This window comes from Clinocottus analis, unplaced genomic scaffold, assembly GCF_023055335.1.
Source record: "Clinocottus analis isolate CAN_PGR_092001 unplaced genomic scaffold, fCliAna1.0.p SCAF_11, whole genome shotgun sequence".
Lineage (NCBI taxonomy): Eukaryota > Metazoa > Chordata > Actinopteri > Perciformes > Cottidae > Clinocottus > Clinocottus analis.
The window spans coordinates 6,436,054-6,457,439 of record NW_027175832.1 but is presented as its reverse complement, the minus strand read 5'-3'; the positions used below and the strand labels follow the sequence as shown (position 1 = coordinate 6,457,439).

The following is a 21,386-nucleotide window of genomic DNA, read 5'->3' as shown; positions in this document are numbered from 1 at the left end:
CATGCGCAACATCCCAGTTGTATGGTGGGAAATGTTGTTCGAAGTCGACTCTATAAATCACTTGGCTCTCACCGCAAATGTATAGTCTATGTAGTTTGTTTTAAACCAGAATGATCTGGATGTAATGAAGAATGTTTAGGCTGTGGTCTCATTTTGATCTCAACCACAGGTTTGCTGTAATACAAGCATGTACATGAGAAACTGTCAAACAATATGTTGAAAAGAAACTATCATCTACATTTAGTGAAACCTCTTGCTTGTCTGAATCATGTGGATTTTCCCAAATGCTGTGGTTGCACTCAGAAGACTCAGGGTCATCCTGACATATGAAACACATTAGTGCTATGATCTTTGTTGACAGCTCTAAATCCACAGCTGCAATTGCAAAATGAGGTCGTGATTCAATATCATAAAAAAGAAAAAGACAAAGACAAACAAAGTCTTATTGTGCATCCGGTACATTAGTCAGTGCAAAACTGAAGTTGCATGCCAATTGGAAACAGAATCAGTGATTGGGCACCCTGCTGCCCTTTTGAAAATCCACGGGCATTACAAAGAGCACTTGTGTGGCAGTGAGAGATTGGCATCGGTAAATGTTCCCTTTCCCCTCCGCTTGCACGAGACGGTCAGTGAGCACTGGAACACCTGTGGACCAGAATGATATAACAACAACTTTGTTTCCCCAGGAAATGATGCGTTTCCTGACTCGGGCAACACTCAGCTAAGATTAGAGCGTCAGTCGCGCAACTGGGAGAACAAACATTTACTATTCCACTCATGCACTTTTCTTCTTTTTTTTTAAACATAATTTTTTTTTAAAAATATTTAGAGAAAGAAAACATTTTAAGATGAGAGACTTTTGTGTGAGACAAAACAGTCCATGTCACCAAACTTTTCTTTATTTGGCATGCGACCGGGATTTAGCAGACCATAATTGTAAAAATACATTATTCATATACACCTCTAGTAAAAAACACTATTGAAAACATATCTAAAAATATACAGTGAAACATAACAGCAGAACAAAAACAATTTGCTGGAGTAGGAGGAGGGGTGTAGGGGGTATTTTACAAGGTAACTGAGGAATGCTAACACATAACAGTCATAGTTTCCTCTGCCCTCAGTCCTCTGGTATGGCTCAGACATTTGGTACCAATATATGCCCGCACTTCAGAAGAGACAGTTCATGCACTTCACAGCCTTGCTGCCGTAGTCGACACACTCCGGTCCGATGCACTGGCAACAGGCGTTGTGAAACCAGCGGTACTTGGATCCTCCCATTGACTCACAGTATAGTTTACACTGACGGATAGACACGCAGTCGTCAAAGTAGACCACCGTGCACATGTTTTCTGAAATTAAAATGTTTTTAAAAGAAAAGGGAAAGAAGAAAACCAAATGTGAGTCACAGATCCAGTAAAACGTGGTTTATAAAAACAAAAGCAGCATTTTAAAGTAATTACCTTTTACCCTCAATGTTCCGACTTTAACTTCAGGGGGAAATTAATTTGCTGCAACTAAGTATGACCATATGTGTTGGTGAGCTTAATGAGTTAACTGCTGGGCTCTGTAGGAACACTCCCATCATGATTGTGTCTTTACATCAAATAGTACTGACTCAGAGGCAGACAGCCAAAACACCCACAAATGAAAATAAAACAAAATGGCACAGGAATAACACTCTTAACACAGTTACAATGACCTAAACTGGAGATCTTTTGGTAGTCCGTCAGCCTGAAATGATGAAAACCTGACCCAACTCATACCGGTCTTAGTTCAAGACTTTGTAGTCTGCTTCAGCTCTGGGTGGGGCCTGGTTTTATTACCACGGGTCTTGGTGAGTGTGCATAAATGCAAATGAAAAATTTAACTGGACCTGACAGGACCAGAAAAGTATGTAACAGCAATGTGCACGTGAGTAAAGCACACGTTTTCTCATGTAGTGTAACGTATTCAGGAACTGTGCAAGCTGGCTATTGGAGCTTCCAACTGTGAGGCTGCACATTATCCAACAGCAATAGACAAACAACTCTTCTTTAATTCAGGTCCGTCAGAAGCAGCTGATGGCTTCTCTCCAATAGGGCTGCAACTGGCAGCTGGAACTAGCCATTATTGTAGTTTTATTGGTAAATAATCTGGTGATTAGTGATAATTGTTTTTGTGTTTTTAAATGTCCTCAAGTGACCAATAGCCTTCAACTCAAAGACCCTCAATTTATAATGACATACAAATTCTATATTAACAGATTCTTCTTAAAATTTTTGAAAAATTTTGTGTCTCCTGATGAATTGATTATTCAACTCAATTATAATAAGAATAACAATAATGTCAACTTATATAGCGCTTTTCTAAGATACGCTAAGACGCTTAACATTATGGACAAGAGACAATGACAAACGGAACAGAACAAAAATGCTCATCATCTTAGCACCGTTTTCCAGTGAAAAGTGGTCACAGGTTCTGTATTAAAATACGCATGATGCAGATATGGTGTTACATAGTATAGGATCATTATTACTGAGAGGCGCTGGAGCTTGTTGGTAGTCAATGTCCAGCTAATCCAACTTCTTTATACACCGTTGGGTAGTTAAAACATTAACAATGCTGCTCCTCATATGTTTTATGTCAAAACACTATTTGCAAAGTAATTATTAACTATAGTTTTAAAATGAAGTAAGTAAAAAGTAATATATTTCCTTCTAAAGTGTAGCTGAATAAAAAGTGTAAAGAAGCATACAATGGAAATACAATATATCCACAAGTAATGTGCAGTATTTGAGTAACTAATTCAGCCGCAGGTCACAAGTCTATTTTGGTGATGTTCACACCTTTTTGGGCTTATTTTACACTGAAAAACATTCACTTCTAATGAAGATTAATGATATCAATCAGTATATAAATTAATATGGATACAATATAGATTCCAGCTAAAATAATAATAATAATAATAATAATGAGCTGAAGGGTTACCTTGAGTGTCGTAGCTGGCGTGGATGCTGTTGCTCGGCAAGGAGACGTTCTGAGGCTGGCTGTCGAGCGACTCCAAGAAGGACACCAGGTTCTCGTGATGGGAGAGCTCCTCGGCGACGGGGAAGGACACCACCATCATGTTGATGGGGGCGTCGCCCTCCGTGAGGGCGCGGAACAGCGAGGGGATCGGGCGGTGCAGCTCCTCCACGGTGCTCTTTGACGTGGCCGGAGTGTCGCTGTAGTTCTTGGGGTTACACATCCCTGGTTTACAAAGATGGATGAAGACATTTAAAAGGTCAGTTCATGAAAATTACTAAATTGTTTGTCTCTTTCCAGCCATGCAAGACAGTTATATTTGCACAGGGCTTTTAAGATGCAGGTGAATGGAATGGAGTGGCACTGGGGTTTGTGGTGGTCACTGTACTGAACATTGTTGTATTTCTAAAATTACCAGAGATATTGTCCCTGGAACTCTGATTTAATCCAATCCTCACTGACAACAGTTTGTAGTACTTTCTACCAAAGAAATAGTCCTGAAGAAAACTGAAGTGTACTTTCTGGATTTCAGTGCTGGCAAAGACGCTATAATATTACGAGTTTGACTTTTTCAAACTACTGAGGATAATGAACGTGAGTAAAATATGTGACAATTAAACCAATGTTGAGTTGTTTAATATGCGCGTCATTTCTCGAACAACAACTCTTTATTAGCAAGGACATGACCTCATGTCCTCGGTGCTTAATGCAGCCTTGAAGGCAGAAATCTCATCTGGTGGAGATCTTAAAATATGGGTGAATAAAAACAAAAAGTATCTCCACATCTAGACACCACTAAGCGTTTTGTTTGTCTTTTGTGATTTGGGTCATCTGACCCTTAAGGCCTGTGGGCATGGTTAAACGGTTTCACACATGATTTCAACTCACACGTGCAGTTTTGTAAAAGCCACACAACTGTCAAGAGTATCTTGTGTCGATTAAGATCCTTTTAACGTTTCATTTAATTTCCAAATACAGTAGTAATCATTCGACAAAGTCCCCACATCCTCTGATATGATCTTCCTAAGCCTTCAAATGAGTCAAAGTGAATTACAGCTAATGGGTAAATCATTTAATGGGGAGCCGAGTTTGACAGTAGAATTGGATTACAACCCAATGCTAAAAGCAGAGCCAGAACAGCTGTTTTAGATAAAGCGTACACATGGGTCCTCCCTTCGTGTCCTCACTCCCTCCTCCTCCCTTCCTCTAAAATACAAACTGTCCTCACCCCGCCGCTCCTCGACTGAGCTGCTCTAACCACTCGCAGATACACTCTTCAGAGTAGCCAGCGTTTGGCCCAGATAACATGTTTAGAGTGGAAACTCACTGAAAGTGGTCATAAGGCTAGTGCTGTATAAGAAGAAAAAATAAATAAAAGCGTAAAAATGAGAAATATATTCTAGCTTAAAGTTACGGGCCGTCCTCGGTGTACTGTAAAAGCTCCACCGCCGTAACATCTGTGCAGCAGCGAGTCCAGCGCTCAGTCAGATCCTTGTATTTGTGTTCCACATGAAAGAGTTTTAATAAAGCCTCCTTGTCAGCACGTACAGTAATATCTGTCTGTCAAAGCTGATCAGAGAGCCGGCTGGTTTACGGAGGCCAGAGAGGGGCCCCACCTGGTGACCACCCGACCAGAGTCAGACGGGGATGGGTAGTAAGCCCACCGGGTACAGGTGGACCGAACCCGACCCACCAGAGTGTTTGTCGCAGCGAACCATCAGAGAAGACGTCATAGGAAAGGTGATTGAATCAACCATCTGTCAATCAAACTCTTATATCAAAGTGAGGTCAGTAAAAACATCTTTTCCGTCAAGAAAAGCCTTCAGTGCCGTTCTTAAGAAATACTTTCAAGTTCTGATAGGACTGATGCTCCTGAACATCTTCGCTAATTGTTGTTTAGAGTGAACAGTCGCATCGTCGCGTCGTCTCGCACACACCTAAGCCCCGCCCCCAGCTGCCAGCGGCTCCTCACTGGACGCTGATTTAAAGTAAATCAAAACAACTGCCAAGAGATGCACAGGACTACAAAAATAAACGCAAGTAATGACCATTGCCAACAATGCGCGAAATGAGAAATAAGTTACGCAGAACGAGACACGGAACAACATGCAAAAAGACCCAGAGAAGTTATTAAAAGACATGCAAAACAACCACAAAGAGAGGTCCAATAACCTCAAAGAGATTCAGAACAACCACAGAGAGTCTGTGTCTCTTGCTCCAATAAAGCTTGCGTACGGGCCTTTTCCATGTCTGTGTCCGGGAACCAATTCTTTAACTTTGTGCCTGACATACATTTTTACTTTTTTTTTTTTACAAAAAAATTCTTTGATTCTGAGCCACCCGGTCCGCCCCTCCCATTCACACGTCCCCCCTGCTGGTTTTGAAGCAGGTTACAGATGAAGAGAGGAGTTAACAAGCTGAATGTTTTCTTGTTTCACAAATCCGGTTGTTTTGGATCTCGCTGGGATTCAAACCCCCGCCGCACCGCCGCACCTCGTCGCCGGGAGGCTGAAAGTCAAAGTTCATTTGAGCGGGTCGACCTCCTCGTCCCCCTTGTCTTCCGGCTTCTCCCTCCTTTGATCTGCTGGAGGACCTCAAGACTTCCTGTTCACATGTGTAGGTGCTACTTCGTAGTGACAACGCTCCTTTAACTTCCTTTTCTCTCGTAAACGGTGGTCCCTCTCGGCTCTGCTTTGCGTTAACCTCCACGTTGTCACCTCTCAGAGGCACCTTCGGTATCTGGCTTCACTCTCCGCACACTCATCTCGTATCAGAGCAGCAACACTCCGAACCGACGGGCTTCTTTCGAAAGCAGCTTGCTTCTCCACTGTTAAGTGCATTACAGCCGCGAGCTAATTTTTCACAGGCTTTTCAGCAGGAGAAAGTGCTCGGCGGCGGGGTGAATGAGACAAGTGTCACATGTGTGGAATCAGATTAGTGCCAGAATCATTTTAAATATGTTGCAATCACGGTACGATCAATTATGGGGCTGATATCCGGCTATCACTTGCCTGTTACCTGTATTTCATTTAACTCAACTGTACGTAACTTCTTCTTTTGGCATGGTTCATACTGCCCACTTGCTCGTTGTTTATACTTCGCCAGACTAATTTCACTGTATATCCTGCTTCTGTAAATACTGTCCACATCGCAATTACATGACAGCTATATCAGGGCTGCAATTACTCTACCACATGCATACTCCGTCTATTGGTTTTATGTTAATTTTGGACGTTAAATCATTTGGTAACTTTACTTTAACCCTCAATTTAGCATTTATACGGTGGATGTAAAAATTGAATAGACGGTTTAAAGAATAATATAATATAGGTGTAAGCAAATGTAAGAGTATAAATAAGTGTAGCTCCTCCTGTGGGCATCCACAAGCCTAAACATAGACTGTATATAAGATGCGGACGTCGTCGCCGTGAGGTCACTCACTGGTTTGTGGGCTACAGTTTTGGGGCCTTGAGTTCGGCATGTTAACTGTCGCCATCTTGGCTTTTAGTTTAGTACGACCGGACGCAAAATAAGACTTTTAGCGGACAAAAAGTTCCCTTTAAAATTGAACAAATAAATGTCATGAACTGAAAACACACAGATGGAAGACATAAACACGGACAACTCCCAGACCGGACACCGTCGTGGTAGTGACCTGTTAACTTGTTGGCTTCATCATCTATTTTACTCTTAATGGGGCCATAATTTACTGGATGAACATCGTGTTATAGAACAAGACTTGAGACTAGCCGCTGAGAACATAAACTCATGGTCAAAATGTTTACTGAGGTAATAAATCAAGTCGGAAGTCGAGTCATTTTCTCATTAACTTCTATACACTCTGACTTATTATTGTAACCAGAGGAGTCGCCCCTGACGGGCAGTAGAAAGAATAGCAGTTCCTAAATGATTAATGGGGGTTGAAAGTAAAGGGTCACAATTCATTGTTGTAGAAATCTATATGCAAAATCAAATATATTACTCTAATGGTGAATTTTGAAACCAGATATGAGATGAAAACAATATACTAGTTGACAAGAAAAGATATTAAAAAGAATATGTCATATTCAAGAACTCTAAAAATGATGGTTGTTGATTAAATTAACTTTAAAAATGAATTTGAATAGAACACTTTGAATATGAAAATAGCATCTGAAAACTGACATTTTCATGTCTAGTCCTCGTCACCATGACGCAGAGTTACCCGCATTATATTAAAATGAAATGAAATTGTGCCTCAACCTTCCAAAAAAATCCCCGACAAATGAATCACTAAGACAGCGTGAACGCAACTCTTTGCTGGCACTCATCTCTTTTTCGGTCTTCTCACAGATTGGGCGCCACATGAAAAGTCCCAAATGACATGCTGACTTCACTTTTTGCCGTCTGCTCGAAATATCTTGCAAATAAACGGAGACGCAGCACTCACCCACGCAGTCGCAGCACTCCTCCCAGAGGTTCCCCAGACACAACATGCACTCTTTACAGCAGGAACAGTTCCCATCTGACGGGCGACACTGGCACAGCTCCTGCAGGACGCACAAACACACACACACACACAGAAATTAGTACGATGTAAAACAGAACCAAAGACCATCACAGATCCAAAAGACTACTGTGAACAAAACGTAGCCTGATGGTTCTCATGTCCGTTTTGTTTCACTTTTGAATTCCTGAAAAAGAAATGATTTGGGCAGAAATTCAGAAGTCTGGAATAATGCTAATAAGATGGAGTCAAGAAGCAGATATTGGACACGAGACCTTCATGGCTCTTAAGTAGGGTTATCATTCCCTCGGGGTTTGGAGTCCTACAGATCACAATGTTGTACTGTATGTTTTTAGACAATAGGACGCACGCAACACGTAGACGCACGCAACACGTAGGCGCACACAACACGTAGGCGCACGCAACACATGGACGCACACAACACGTAGACGCACGCAACACGTAGACGCACACAACACGTAGACGCACACAACACGTAGACGCACGCAACACATGGACACACACAACACGTAGACGCACACAACACGTAGACGCACGCAACCCGAAGACGCACGCAAGACATGGACACACACAACACGTAGACGCACGCAAGATGTAGACGCACGCAACACATGGACACACACAACACGTAGATGCACGCAAGACATGGACACACACAACACGTAGATGCACGCAAGACGTAGACGCACGCAACACGTAGACGCACGCAAGACGTAGACGCACGCAACACATGGACACACACAACACGTAGACGCACGCAACACATGGACACACACAACACGTAGACGCACGCAAGACGTAGACGCACGCAACACATAGACACACACAACACGTAGACGCACGCAAGACGTAGACGCACATAACACACAGATGCACGCAACACACAGATGCACGCAACACACAGACGCACGCAACACGTAGACATAGACGCACGCAACACAGACCCTGTACAAACAGGACCAGGACACACACAGTAACAGCTGCAGTGTGCGTCGCGCTGCACAGTAACTATTACTGCCTGCGTGGCATCTATAGAAGTACGTAACATCGAAAGAACTGTGGAAAAAAAATAAACCTTGAAAGTATTTCAATTCAGGACCACAGCGGGTTCAGACACGTCCGACTTCACAGTATTCAAAACCTTTTCTTGAATGTTTTTTACATGCTCAGTACTGTACTTAACGCAAGTACAAATTAAGATACTTTTACTTTACTTGAGTGCTTCCATCTTATGCTACCTTACACTTCTAATATACATATAGACATAGTTATAGATGAAACCAACCAACAGCTTATACAGCTGTTAAAACACATAAATGGAGCTATTTTGCATCATGAGTAGTAGTGCTGCTAATACTTTAAGTGGTTTTCATTCTTGTACTATTTGCAGCCTTTTGGGTGTGTTTGCTTTCCTTTTTTTTTTTTTTTACCTGAGAACAGGTTTGGATCATCAAGCTCGACTGTATGATCGTCTTACTGCTCTTTGCTTGAATCAGCAGATGTAACCAGAACGTTATTATAGCTGGTTGTTATAAACCTAAATTAGCGACCGGAACCATCCTGACCATATTGAACGGATCAGCTGTCGGCCAGAACCGCTGAACCAAAATGATCCAGATTAAAGTTTGTCGTCATGTCGTTATAACATTCAGTCTTTATGACATCAGTAACATTCATGTTACCTCTCTGAAAAAAATGAATCCAATAAGGCTCATGCCGTATGGAAGACAAACACTTCCAGTTTTAATTTATTTAATAGCAACTAAAAAAAACACTATCAAAACCATAAAAATAAAAACAGAATATGAAAATGCTTTTTACAAGTCTCCCCGAGATTTAACAAAAGACATTGCAGTAAAAAAAACTCAACAGATTGAAATTTCAAATCAAAATAATTGGTTTCTAAACATACATTCATTGTCCTGTAGCAAAAGTATCAACACAGATAACGTAAGAAATGTAATTAAAGTATAAAAAATAAATAACCGAGAGTGAAACTCTGCATGATCGCTGCGTCCCGACATCGAGTCCGAGTCCCGGGTCTCAAACCTGCGGCTCAGACACATTTAGTGAAACAAACACACGGCTTGTTAGGAAGTAAAGACGAGGCAACAGTGAAACTAAAACAAGGATAACAAGTTTTCTGCTGATTTTATTTTCGCTTTTTTATCAAATGTATGGATGTAAGAAGGACGTTCACCCGGTTTAACCATTTCCCGCAATTTCTTACGTGCAGATCTTTAAACTTTCCTTCATATGCTTCGTGCACAGGCAAGGGGGGGAAAAAATGGCTGTTGCAGAGAACTTCTCTTGCTGCTTTTTATAGATGGAAGGTAATATTATTACAAGAGCTTCTGCAAGCATCCAAAAAACATCCAACCTCTGCTGATCCCATAACTCTTCAACAAACACTTAAATAGCTTCATTCCTCAACGTCGGTCGGTCTCGCGGGACGTCGAGACAGTGAAGGAAAGCAAACTCAAACGTGTAGGTGGGGTTGAAAAGTGGGTCTCCACCCCCCCCCCCCACCCTCCGCCCCACTCGGTTCTCTCCTGACACAGAACAGGGAGCACATTCCTCCAAGTCAAGGTCACCGCGATGAGGGAGGTGGGGAGGGGGAGGGACAGAGGGAGAAGAAAACACCTGGAGAACAGAACATGGCTGCTCCCTTCAACCCCAAACAACACCCCCCCTCCTCCTTCCCTCCCTTGTTTTTTCTCCCTTCAGCCTTTTTCCCTTCCCCTCACATCCCCCCTCACATCCCCCCACACCTCCCTTTCTTTCTTCCCTTTTGCTTTCTTTTCTATTTTTCCTCCTTTATATCTCGGCAGAAGCCATCTCCTTCACAACAACAGTCCTGGCGATGATGAAAGGCTCTCCGGTGACTCACCAAGTGAGGGATTGCGAAACCACACACAGTTCACTTAATCACCAGCCTCTCAATCCCCAAACCTCTGATCAGGATCTGACCCTGTGAGTAATTATGACTCTCAAAAGGTGGAATTATATCTATAAAAAAATAGAAACTGCTCCAGTGAAAAACTATTTTCTTTTTTTTTAAACAATTAATGGAGATAAAAAAGACTTTAACAGACTTGAGGGCTGCGTCAGTAACTTCCAGCCATCTTAACAGACATAGTTAAACAAATATATATAATATATACATATATCTATTTTCAGAGTCGGGCTAGCTGGAATAAACTGCTGTAAATGTTATCTTGATGACTATCTTCATATTTAGCGTTAGTATTGATCTTCTCATCTAACTAACTCTGATCTAAGAAGGTGAATTTCCCCAAATCTCCAATTATACCTTTAAAAAAATAAAAATAAACATTCCACAAAGGGCTGGGTGATATGGCCTATGAATGATATCAGGACATCGTTAGGCTATGCCATGATGAACAGTATGCATCTCAATGTTTTGTCTACAATGTCATCAGAATTTAGAGGGAAACATCTTGTTTAGGATATTTTAGAGGACTTCAAGTTTGTGCCTCAGATTGGTATTTCCAATTGTTCTTTTTTTAATAGCCAGATACTCTCGTATATAGTATATAACCAGATAACAAAACAAAGTGGAGGAGAGCGCCTGAGGTCTCCGTTCCCGAACACAACGTGTACAGAATTGCTATTTGTGCATCACTTCTTGCGTTATCTCACTTCCCCGCTTCCCTCACTATGCAACAACACATGGCTTCACACTCTGGAAGTTACGTGCCAGATAGATAGATCGTTCAAACAAACGACCATGAACTAAACTTTAAAGGACATCAGAGCGCCATCAACAACATTGACCAATAAAAGTAGGCTCACTGACGCAGAGCCGGGTCGGACGTTTTCATTGGTAGTTTGCTTGTCCACGCGAGAGAGGAAGTGTCGTCCATCAGCATCGCACACTTCTTTTTCCGCCTATGAAAAGGCACCAGACCCTAAAAAGTCAATCTGGGTTTGCACCGTGCTTATTTGTCAATAGTTTGTTCATGGTAAGAATATTTCCCACTCGAGCTAACGCATTCCTGTAAACACTTTAAAAGTCCCGAGTCTAAATAACGAACATGAAGAAAACTATAACAATGGAACTACAAGCATGAAACGCAGCCACACTATTTTCATCCAAAGATTTAACAAGTAGATCATCTTGTTTGAGTTTATGAAACATTTCTCAAGCAAAACATGGCAAATACTCCCTGGATGCAGCTTCACCAGCGTGAGGACTTGCTGTTTCTCTTTGTCTTCTGGGATAGTCAATTTAATTGAGTTTTGGACAGTTGGTTGAACAAAAGAATTCAAAGACGTCACCGTGGTTTGATGAAACTTGTGACGGGCGTTTTCATTCACAACTACGACAATAAACCGGTTAAACAATCGCAAAGTCAGGACAAAAAAAAACCAAAAAAAAAAAACCTCCTCACTGAACTGGATGAGGTTATCTCAACGACTTGAAGAGCTCCCATTAGACTTCCCTCAAGCGGGAGCTGCTGTGATCAGTCAAACGTCAGCTGCGGCGAGACAAAAGGACTCTGGAGGGAAAGTGAGCATGTGCCGCCTCGTCCTGCCGAGCGACCGCCGCTGTGTGTTCACTGTGAAAGCGGCCGCCCCGCCCGGCGGAGCGGCCCGACCTGGACAGAGGCGGCTTGTGAATCTCTTCACCGAACTGTACATTTCCCTCAGCCAACCTCCCCCAACAGACACACACACCTCCTCCTGACCCGAGCCTCCTCTCCCCTCCCTCCCTCCCTCCCTCCCTCCTCTCAGGTTCTCCCACCCTCAGGGGTTTTGGGGGAATTCAGACAAATGACTTGAGATGGCAGCAGAGCGTAAAAGCGAACGCCGGACAGCAGATCCCACTAATCACAAGCAACACGGAGCTTCCAGAGCGAGCCAAGAGGCCGGAGAAGCTTCTCCTTCGCGGCACACGCACCATCGCTCTCGCCCCCGACAGCCAGCGAGTCGGTGTCGGCGAGGTCGCGGACGCTACAGAGCTGCAGAGATTCATCGGGAGAAATAAGCCACCTGGAAGCAAAGGAGCAACAAGCTCCTTTGCTTGTTGCAAGCAGCAACCACCAATGTTCTGCTGGAGGAGCAGGAGCTGGTGGCTTTAATAGCACGATGTCTGCACACTGTAATCTGGTAAAAGAACCACGGGACACTTCATTTCCTTTAAAGATGGACTTTTTTTTTTTGTAAGTAGACTGGAAATTATGTCTTGGCTAAAACTTGAAATGTGCTGAATGGGCAGTTTGCAAAATGTGAAAGAGGAACGTGGGAAAATAGGGAAAATGTACAATTAACCATTATTAGGACAAAGCTTTTCAAATGTGAGAATTTGCTCTTTTTTAGATGTTTAAATTATTGTAAATGGAATATCTGTGTTTTTCTGATTAAAACCAGCTAATCAATGGACTGTAGCACGTTTTTTAATTCGCTTCAGTGAACAAAACAATTAACAGATAGTATGGAAAGTCAAAATCAACTTTTAAGTTTGTGACTTTGTCACAGAGACTCAAGTGGCCTAAAACAAAAAGCAACAAATACTAAAATTGCACTATTTTGTTTCTGAGTTGGAATAAATTCATAGATTTTTCATCATTAAATGTATTTTCATGATTGCTGCTCTGAATGACCAGAGAGTCATTTAGATGCATACAGCACAAGTATTTATGTCTGCATATTTTTGATGTGTTATTAATGGCTGCTGCAAGGCTGCAAAGTTTCCCTTGAAGCAACGTTACAATTTAGTGATGGTTAGGTTTACTTTTCCAAATGGACCTCGAAGGGCCCGGATTCAAGACCACACAGGCACATTTGTTCAGAAATCTGAACCACGAAACTCAGGAAGGTTGGATTTGCTCATTTTGTGGTGTTCAACCAAATCAGCCCAATCAGGACACAACAGCAAATTATTGCCAAATGTCGAAAACACACCAGAGCAGCGGCAAAGTGCAGCCAAGCAACGTCTATGGAAAGATGTAGCGGCTGCTCATTGCGGCCGTTTTGATAATCAGGCGAAGGGTGGCTAACCTAAAAGTTGGGAATAAATTAACTTTTAGTGTCAAAGTGCAGCCAGAAAATGCCTGAAGCCCAACAGGATTAATAACGTATGTAAGCAATACATTGATAGTGTAAATTGCGGGTACATTTTTTGTTTATTGGGAGGTCTTTTTGTGGTAAAAAAAAAAGATTATAAATTAATTAACCAGTCGTTTCAGCTCTAATTAAAAAAGGTCAACTTCCTGTGCCATGAATCTGGTCCACTTCAACTTCCTGCAAAATAAAAAAAACTAAGAGCAACCCGTAGTTCACTCACACGGCAACTGAGGTCAAACGGGTGAAACGGCCACTGACGTTAAATACAGTACTTTAAAGAAGTTAATGGGAGAGGCCGGTCCTCTGAACACACAGGTCAAACAGGTCACACACACACACACACACACACACACAAAGGACAGAGGACAAGCAGTAGCTCAGACTTGACAGGTGGTGCAAAGACAGGCCGACACTTCTCGTCATGGTTTTCCCTCAAAAATAACAAGAACGCATGACAGAATTTGTGTAAAGTAGCGGCGTACCTCTCCCACTGGGCTTCAGACGGGAGGGAAAAAGTGACACAAAGGAAGTGATGCCAGAAAGTCAACAAGAGTCAGAGGAGTTAATGTGGAAATAATAAAGGAAAGCTCACATCAAAGAAGAAGTGTTCCCTGAAAGTGACTTGCGGGAGCCATACCAGCCCGTGGTACAAGAGCAGGTGTGCATGAAGCTGGACACTTAGATCACATCTCTGCTCCTCGCTCGGGGAAAACCTTCCCTCCAGACTGCACTCGGCTTATCGAAGGAATGCATTTGAATTCTTCACAACAGATTCCATCTTTGTTCTCCGATCCAGTTCTCCATCTCCGGCAGGACAGATTGTAACTTAACTTTGGTTCCAGCTGGCCGTGGTTTTTATGTGAAGTATTTACACAAAACTGATGTTAGAGGAGGCGTAGTTTTTGTGTAGTTTTAAGTCTGTCCTGACAGTTTATTGTTCATTTAAAATTGGATTAAAATAAGTTTTGACTCTTAAACTTGAATTTAACTGGCTGCAGGCGACATTTAATTTGTGTTCTGGTCAAGAAAAACAACAATCTCCTCTTACACAAAAACAGCTGTGACACTGTTGGATGAAAAGCTCAAATTTGGCTGCACTCGTGTAGAAAGTTCCCACTTTAATCTACAGAAAAGATCAGCACTCAGATCAGATTATTTGTCTGCAACCACAAAGCGTGTTTGTTTGAGCAGTGATGTAGAGAACAAAACAAGCCAAAGCCTGTGTACATGTTTAAAGAAATCATATGGGATCTTTGAAGATGCAAACCATATATGGGCATGTAGTTTAACAGCCGTCTGACACCAACAAACAGAAATCCATTCATTATAGTCCAAATTTAAATTATGAAAGAGGACATTTAGTCAAGTGGTTTGAGTTTGGCTCGGTTTCTTTGATTGGGAGTCAGAATTTTGGTGCAGCTATGTTTCTGAAACGGAAAGGAGGAGTCGTTCACAAAGAATCCAACGCTCCCAGTGAAAGTGTGTTTATAGAGTGTGTGAAAACCATGATGTCCTTTACCTGAATGAGACACTTGCTGACGTCGCTCGCACACAGGGCTTTGTTGCAGCCGGACGTCAGAGACAGTCCTGATAGGAGGAAGAGGAGAGTGGCGGCGGCGGGGAGGATCAGCTGACCAGGCCTCATCCTGACAGCTCACCAGCACGGCACTGGAAACACCTACATCAACACGAGACACAGGACAGGACCTCAGGGACCAGCACAAATAAACAAAACTTCATCACTGACATTCCACAGGAGGAAAACGCTGCAGTTGGTGAATAATATAGATAAGAAGACATAAAAAGTGAAAAAAGTGGTGCATCATGGTAAAACGACCCCTCGTGCTGAGCTGGACCCTTTCTTGTTGTTGCCCAATACAGAGCTCAAAAAGGTAAATCTGTTTCTTTTTTTTTAATCCATCAACTCTTGTGCAGATTGTAACACCGAATAATAATTGTGTTATACCTTCATACAAACACTGTGATGTGAACTCTTAATTCCAATGCTAAAAGTGCAGCAGAAAATTACACACACACACACACAGAGCTGTATCAATAAATTACAGCTTTGTGATGCAGAAGAAACACACACTTGACATGTAAACATCACATTTCTGAGAGGCCTGCGTCACATTTCATTCAAAGCCAGTTGTGGGATAACAACACGCACATCTGGCAACATCAGCTTCTTATCACCTTTTTCCCCCCCAATGTTTAGCGCGCGGACACGCCGTCTCAATCCTCTGCGTTTAACGCCGGCGCCACTTCGCTCCACATCATTCCCCTCCACATGACGGAGATCAAACACGTGAGAAACATTAGCTCCCTCAGTCACGAACGCGTTTCTTCACCTTCTTTGGGCTCATCGCTAACACCGAAACTTGGTTTCACTCGCGCGCAGCCACGAGAGAGTCGAGTGCAGCAAACAGAGACATAACACAAACACAGAGACGGAGTCTCAAACTCACCACAACGCCGTTTACACGTCCGAGACTTTTCTTTTCCAGAGGGAGAGTGGCTGCTTTCTCTTTGAACTTCCCCAGGATGGTGTTGCCTCTGCCGCCGCTCAAGTGTCCACTGTGTCCAGAGGGCGTCAGTCCCTCCGCAGCAGAAAGCGACAGGCAGTCGGGCGCCTTAAAGGCACACACTCCATTTTATATCCAACGTCTGAGGAGGAGAGCACCGGGCCTCAGGTCTCTCACACACACACACACACACACACACACACACACACACACACACACACACACACACACACACACACACACCAGAGGGTCTTCAGTGTAACGGACACGCATTATCCGACTCGCCGCCCCATGAGCACCACCAAGAGACAACATTTACACGTGCGCCGTCCTGGAGTTTTGTGTGCGTACAAACGTCTGCGTTTGTCTCGTTTCAGCACAGACTACATTGCCCGCCAGCTTAAGTGGGCTCTGTTTGAGCCTCTTTCACACGAGCAATTCTCTGCCGAGCCGCCCCCCACCCCATTAAACCGTCCTTTGTCTCCCGTCTTATCAGCGGCCTTGTGAGTGCGCTCATTAGGTGAGAAAAGAGCGATTCGGAAGCTGTGAAGTGGTGCAGACTTCCCGCTGAGACGCGTCCTCCCCCTGAGCTCTTTTGTGTCGACTAGTCCGCGGCAGAAACTTTCTCTCTGATGGTTCACTTCACTCCACAGGTGTCTACACGTGTTGTCTTTCATCAAAACACGACAACAGGCCCCACGTCCTGCCGGCCAGGCATGCATGAAGGTCAGCGAGGAATCGAGGCTTTCAAGGTCTTTAAACTTGAATCGGATTTAGGAGTGACTTCTTTTAGAAAAGTACATGAGAGCCGAGGCAACAACAAAAAAGTCCTCTTTAAACACCATACAGGTTATTATTTTATCCTATCATCAGTTTTGGAGTCTGAATTATTAGGTTGAGTTATGTTGGTATTGTTCCAGGTGGATCATATACTTTTTAAAATACACTCATGTAGTTTCTAATGACCAAGAACTACAAGTTTTACACATAAAACGTTGCCCCTGAAGATGATTATCTATATGCAAAGAATACCCAACAGCATGCAGTACAAAGTACATGTTTGTGTACCAAGCAAGTTTTGTCTTTCAAAAAGGTGCTAAAATAATTAAGTTATTTTAATTTAGTGAAAGTAACAATTAAGCTGTGTAATACTCAATACAGGTTAAACATCTGCATTAAACATATTTCACTTAAGAGAACATAAGTTGGCTAGTGGGTAAGAGATAATGTACTTGTGTATTAAATGTAAAAGTACACAATGCAAAGCGGCATTGAGATTATATTAGAATATAGCTGATGCAATATGTACGCAGCTTTTTAATATTGATAAAGTCCCTGATTATGAATGACATGTGATGGTAGAGATTTAAGGAGCTCCACAACAATCTGATCAGTATCATCAACACAAGCTCAATAAACTGACTGCATGGTCAGTGTAGTGTGCAGCGACATCTAGTGGCTGAGGATAATACCGCCAAGAGAACAACTTAAACATGTTAAATGTTAAAAACATGTATCATTTCTTGTTGGGCTGCAAGGTATTATCTTAATTTATTTTATTGAAAAATGGCCATTATAGTTTCTTAGAAGCTCGAATTTACTTGTTTTGTCTAATACATAAATATTTAAATTTCAATGACTGTAAAATGGAGAAACAGCAAAACCTGAATTTTGATAAACTGGAACCAGCTGTGACTAAACTAAAACAATTGTAAATCAATAATTAAAAGCTGGTGGACTATTTTAATCCTCCAATTATTGTGCAGCCTTAATTAAAATGAATGGCACTGTAACCAACACATAATTTCACAACAAATAAAATTTATTCAATTATATATTACAAATATGTACATGTCATGTAACAAGTAAATATTAAAATAGACATTTTTTAGAACTATCGTTCAAAAAGGCATTATGTTGAAAAAATAGGTTTTGTTGTGATCTCACATTGAAACTGTAAAAGTACGTTTTTTCCCTCTGAAGCCACAACAGACTTTAATGTGCTCGAGACACAATGGACAACACATGAGTGAGGCCGCAGAAAGAGACATAACACAATGGCGCAAAAAGAAGAAAAAAAGCTGGAACACGTCAGTAAACCTCACAATTAAGTCCACAGTACAGCTTTTTGGGAAAAAAGTACAAACAACGCAACGCATGCACAGCATTTAATTGCCAAAGTCAAAAAACACCAGCTGTGGCGTGGAACTCCAGATGAGGAAGGAAGAAACGGTAAAAACAAAAAACACAACATAAGCAAACACATGCTTAAGATTTTAAGCCAACACCAACAAGAAGAACATCACAGACGAAGAGGACACTTGATATAAAAACCAACTTTGGTCCATTAAAACATGAGACAGAACAAGTTTACAATCAAAATATCTATTATTTTTTGTTTTTACAAGTTTAAAACAATAATTACATGGCTATTTACAAATGCACAATTTTTTTATGTATAAAATAAGTTAAAAAATTAAGAGCACGGTCTGTACACAATGTATGAACACTCACTTTGAAAACAATTTAACTCTCAGTTGTGCGACTGCGTGATGAGGAGCAGCAGTGGGTGGTGGTCGTCCACACTTCTTGCTGCCGCTCTCCGCTCCGCCCTGGACCGCCCCAGCTTTTGGTCTCCGCTCCCTGGGCTCCGTCTGAGGCCTGGACCCCCTTGTTCTTCGCGAGGAACAGTCGGCCTTCGTTCCCCGTCCTCGTGGTGGCCGTGCCGGTCTGGACTGCAAGTTCGCTGGAGTCAAATCATCTCTTTCCTGAATGCTCTTCTTTTCTTTTCTTTTCTTTTTTTAACACCACCGCCACATTCCAAGTGCTTCACATTTTTCTTTTCCTTTCCTTAAATGTGCAGGCTGCCTCTCATGTCCGTGGTACGGCGGACGCTGTGGCAAAGCACGTCTGTCCTACAGCTCATATCGGGGTGAGGTCAAAGTCGTCGTTGACCTCCACGAGTGGGATGTAGAACTCTGGAATCTCGAAGATGCTGGTGGACTTGTTGGTGGCGGGGTCCAGCTCCTGAAGCTTGAGCTGCCACTCCAGACGCTGCACGGCGTTCAGGGCCGCCGCCTCGTGCTGCTGCCTCATCAGAAGACACGTCTGTGGAGGGAAAAGGTACATTATTATCTTAAATGCCAGTATGAACGATCACATTTAATAAAACCTCTGTATAACGGTTTTACAGGTTACCTGCAAAAAAAAACACACTTAAGACTTGAATATAAGAGAACCGCACAGCCGTAAACAATGAATGAAACAAGTAAAAGATATGCTATGGAGGTCAATCTTGTGGCATAAGGTAGGGAATTTTCCCGTTAAACGGCAAAAATGGATCAACTATCTTGAAAGCAAAGAGGGCATCTCCACTTGGTTTCAATACGTTGTTTGCCCCCCCGACCCTTTTATAAAATACACTTTAGTAGTTAAAAATACAAAGTGACAAATTGGCAGGCTTCATTAAAAACAAACAAAAAAATCTTGTGCAGATTTTTCTTGTAAAAAGAGAGCATCACAATCAGGTTACAACCATAGCGTGATGAAACGTTACAGGATAACCCGATAAACTGTGGCATCCAGAGTGTTTATGTTTTTCAGAAGGGTGGCCGCAGAGGGAATCAAACTGAGCTCAGTCTAAGGGCACAGAGAAAAACATCTGCCGCATAATTGTTTGTTCAGGTAATGTTGTTTTCAGTTAGACTGCCTGCCGCCAGCCAGCCCTGACTCGGGGGTTTCCCAATGTCGAGTTCATTAGCCGAGGCGACGAGAGCCTGGCCTCTGAGCCAGGATTCTTCTGATTGAAGGATGAGTAAAAGTTGTTCATCAGTAACAACAAGCCGATTACTGCTAAATGGATTTATTTGTTCTGGATTAAAAGTATTTTTTGCTCAGTTCCCAGAAAGGCAGTACTCTCTATCTGGCTATGTGACACCACAGATGGAAAGAAATATCCCCGTTCAGCCAGTTAACAGACCATTAAACTTTCCAGTAAACGGCTCACATTAAATCTGAATTTTATCTGTGCAAGTAAATGCAGGATTAGTGACTGGCTATATACTTTTATTATACTTTTTTTAAACAGTATGATGTGTACTCGTACTGTATTACATTGTTTTTTTGGCTCCTCTTTCAGATTAAATATAGCCACAGGGATGCAGCCTTAGGAAATATTAAACCGGGTGTTTTTGAGGGCTGAAAAGCAAAAATAAATGTAAACTTTGTCAGCGGCAAAAAAAGAGAAACATCTAGAAATATTGTTGGTATTAATGGATGAACAGCAAAGATCACGCCTTACTCTGTGGTGAGTTTTCGGAAGACAAATGCACCTCGTTGTGAAATGGAGGTGAGCGGTGAAAACAGAACATCACAGCGATCTCACCTTGAGTTTGTCAAACTTATCGTCGACATCTTGTAACCAGGACATAAACTGCCTGGCGTTGAATCGGTCTCTGACTGATGTTTTGCCGTCGTCATTCTGAACCAAACAAACACACACACACCTTATCAAACACACAGTATTTTTGCACATCATCATCAAGAACTAATTGAAAAGAAAAGACGGAACGGATGAACAGATGCCACCTACCTGGACATCTTGAGGCATGTTGTACACTTCAGCATCCAATAAAACTGTACAGGCACTGAAAGGCAGAGTCTGATTGGCCAGCGTTCTCGCTGCCCGGTAATGGACGCGCAAGACTTCCTGTTCATTTGAAACAATCAATTTTTCCTGAAGGGAAAGGAGAAAAATAAGACCAATTAATACAGTAAATACTGTATTAAATGAGGTATGAAAAATGTATAGCAAGTAAGTCAAAGCTTCACTTGAAGAAAAACAAAAAGCTGGGCGAGTTAGACTACGTACCCTTTCAATGCTGTGTTGGAGTCGTAGTTTCATACGGAACACCTCTTGTTGTTTGAACATCTCCTTAAGCGGCTCAGGTAATGACGGCGGTGGCGTTATCTGTTCAAATACACAGTGGGGGGCGTTTGTTTAAATGCTTGAGATGTCTGATGAGTTTAAGAGATTATGAAAAAGGTAGGAACAAACTAAATAGGCGCATCTTGAACGGCAACACTTTCGACTGCGGCTAAAACACACAGAACGGGAAAATAACGCTCTGGCCTTCGGCTGCATCAAAGAAACTCCCTGCACTCAGGATGTGTTGATAACATTGTTACCAAATTATTTTGACGCTTCCCGGTGAGCAGATGGACTAAATAGTTCATAGTGAATAATTCATGGTCAAATC

The 21,386-nt window shown here is 42.3% G+C and overlaps 2 protein-coding genes across 3 annotated transcripts in view; both read right to left on the bottom strand.

Annotated features, from left to right (window-relative positions):
* Positions 1 to 910: 910 nt before the first annotated feature.
* On the bottom strand, positions 911 to 16,253 carry twsg1a (twisted gastrulation BMP signaling modulator 1a). The gene is made up of 5 exons (XM_068571350.1): positions 16,072 to 16,253; positions 15,123 to 15,281; positions 7,436 to 7,535; positions 2,971 to 3,231; positions 911 to 1,352 (listed from the first exon to the last, which is right to left on the bottom strand). Exons 2-5 carry the CDS (start codon positions 15,246 to 15,248, stop codon positions 1,171 to 1,173), a joined length of 669 nt encoding a protein of 222 aa, XP_068427451.1. The 5' UTR covers positions 15,249 to 15,281; positions 16,072 to 16,253; the 3' UTR covers positions 911 to 1,170.
* A 1,679-nt stretch (positions 16,254 to 17,932) lies between these two features.
* Positions 17,933 to 21,386, bottom strand: part of ankrd12 (ankyrin repeat domain 12) — a 30,875-nt gene continuing 27,421 nt past the window's right edge. For both annotated transcript variants that reach the window (XM_068603203.1, XM_068603211.1), the window contains 4 exons: positions 20,999 to 21,097; positions 20,720 to 20,863; positions 20,513 to 20,608; positions 17,933 to 19,236 (listed from right to left, as the gene is read on the bottom strand). In XM_068603203.1, the coding sequence (XP_068459304.1) occupies positions 19,051 to 19,236; positions 20,513 to 20,608; positions 20,720 to 20,863; positions 20,999 to 21,097 (525 nt within the window). In that variant the 3' untranslated portion in view covers positions 17,933 to 19,050. The remainder of the gene's footprint in view (positions 19,237 to 20,512; positions 20,609 to 20,719; positions 20,864 to 20,998; positions 21,098 to 21,386) is intronic.

What these genes read in the sequence shown, in the direction of transcription:
- twsg1a (XM_068571350.1), bottom strand. Translation starts at nt 15,248, where the DNA reads ATGAGGCCTGGTCAGCTGATCCTCCCCGCCGCCGCCACTCTCCTCTTC. An exon ending in GGAGTGCTGCGACTGCGTGG is followed by an intron (nt 3,232 to 7,435) that starts GTGAGTGCTGCG and finishes TTTGTAAACCAG; the next exon opens with GGATGTGTAACCCCAAGAAC. An exon ending in CGCCAGCTACGACACTCAAG is followed by an intron (nt 1,353 to 2,970) that starts GTAACCCTTCAG and finishes TTTTAATTTCAG; the next exon opens with AAAACATGTGCACGGTGGTC.